Here is a 1945-nt window from a genome sequence, read left to right as displayed (position 1 = left end):
ACGGCACCAGCCACTGCTGCTCATCATTGGCAGAGCTGCCTTTCTCTATCTCCCTCCTCCTTTCTCCCCCTACCCCCCTAACCATTCTGCACCTACAGAATGGCCCAGAAGCTTACACTCGCGCCTGGCTCATGCACTGGGAGCAGCACCAGGCAGGTGCTGGTATCCGCTGTGGATGCAGGTAGCTGGTTCACCCTAGGGATCAGGGCATCTTCCCAGGTCCGCAGGTGATGCTACTGCATCCCTGTGTCAGCTGTGGTCCAAGGCAGTCATCCTGATACTTGGCAGGAACCTGTAGACACCATCTACAGCTATACCAGCATGCACCCAGCATTACTTCAAGGGTGTGGGGCCAGAGATCATGTAAACTGTGGATGGAGTTGGGATGGGGCTGGGACGTGCTTGCCTACCCAGCACAATGCAGCAGCTGGAACCACCAGCTCCTATGGGCCGGATCCTATGACTTTGCAGCCGCTGACCCATGGGCCAGATATAATCAGTTGGTGGACCAGATCCAGCTGGGAGTCGTATTGTGCCCACCCCTGTTCTAATCTGATACACTTTTACAATGCATTACATCTCCATTTTAAGATAAACTATAAAAGTGTTGAGTCTGCCACTTGACAGACATAGCAAGGTTGGTCCTCCCTTGCTTTGCTTTTTAATTATTATTTTGTATTTTGTTTCCCACAAAATGCACAGGAAGCCCTCCTACCATTCTTCTGAACAGTCTGTGAAAGAAGCCTTTCTTTGGTCTAGGAGTATGTTTGCTCATGTCCACATCTGGTGTCAAGGTGCTATCCATTTCATATGCATTGATATCTTCAAAACATTCTGTTTCAATCATCTACATGGAAAAATAAGGTAATGCAAATGAAAAGTCAGTCACATGAAGCCTCCAAAACAAGGTGCTTTTTGATACAAGCTATGGTCTGTAGGATCCTGGCAAATGACTCAAAGTGATTAAATGTTTTGTTTCATCTAATTTACAGCCTGTGCAGGTTAATACGAGAGAGAGCACAGAAGTAGCTTTGACCACCTTATGCAATCTAAAGGTACTTTATTCTAAAAAGGTACTTTGTTCTTTACTCTATATCCAGCTACAAACCATTCCACCACAGGAGACACAGACTGGCTTGAGAAGCCTTCTGTCCAGTCATTCTCCCTGTGGCATAGATCCAATGATTTTCTATCAAGGGTTGCGTCCAGACAAACGTGGATGTTTGGTTTCCTGAGGACAAGTGGCAGCAGTGCACCTTGCACCACCACTACTTGTCCCTGGGGAACACCTATGCCATGCATGCTTTGGTGCACAAGTTACTCTAGGTTGAGTAGGGAACAACGTTCCCTCTAAGGTGTAGCGATCTGTGATCGCGCCGCTTCAGTCTGTGAGTGTGCCACATCAGTCCATTCCCAAATTGGTCCCATGTCTCCCTTTTGGCATGCGCTGCTTTGGTCCACCCCACAATATAACAACAAACAATAATTATTTCTTTAACTTAAAGAAATAAACCAAAAACCAATTATTACACTTGGATTCAACTGTAAGGCCAATGACCACAAGTCATCCCCGGGAAGAGTCCAGGCCCCTCCTGATGGGTGCCAGACAGCCAAGTTAGCGCACGTGGGTGGCCCCTGATGGGAAAATAAATGAGTTGTCTTGTTAAACTTCCAAGTTTCTGCCCCTTGGGCAAATTGTTTACCTTGGTGCCCAGCTCTCCCTGAAATCCTGGAGGAAGGGCAGGCCTCAAGCACATACTTGGGAAATTCAGGGTCACACCTGTTCCCATCCTAGCAGGCTTGCCACAGAAACTTTGCCTTAAATTTGCACACTGCACCTCTGTTGCACTCCTGTTGTTGTAGCAAACCCGTTTTTCTTTTTTTTTTTAATTTTAAAACGCATTCCCTCCCCTTCCCCAACCATTTATGACTTTTTCTCTCCCTC

At 47.0% G+C, this 1945-nt stretch overlaps 1 protein-coding gene across 1 annotated transcript in view; it reads right to left on the bottom strand.

Moving 5' to 3' along the window:
* GRK4 (G protein-coupled receptor kinase 4) overlaps positions 1-1945 on the bottom strand; it is a 95493-nt gene that overhangs the window by 7796 nt on the left and 85752 nt on the right. Inside the window, exon 15 of the mRNA XM_019526516.1 lies at positions 716-847. Within this exon, the coding sequence (XP_019382061.1) occupies positions 716-847 (132 nt within the window). The remainder of the gene's footprint in view (positions 1-715; positions 848-1945) is intronic.

This window comes from Gavialis gangeticus, unplaced genomic scaffold (genome assembly GCF_001723915.1).
Source record: "Gavialis gangeticus isolate Ggan-Ray unplaced genomic scaffold, GavGan_comp1, whole genome shotgun sequence".
In the NCBI taxonomy this organism is placed as follows: domain Eukaryota; kingdom Metazoa; phylum Chordata; order Crocodylia; family Gavialidae; genus Gavialis; species Gavialis gangeticus.
This window is presented reverse-complemented; position numbering and strand designations above follow the sequence as displayed.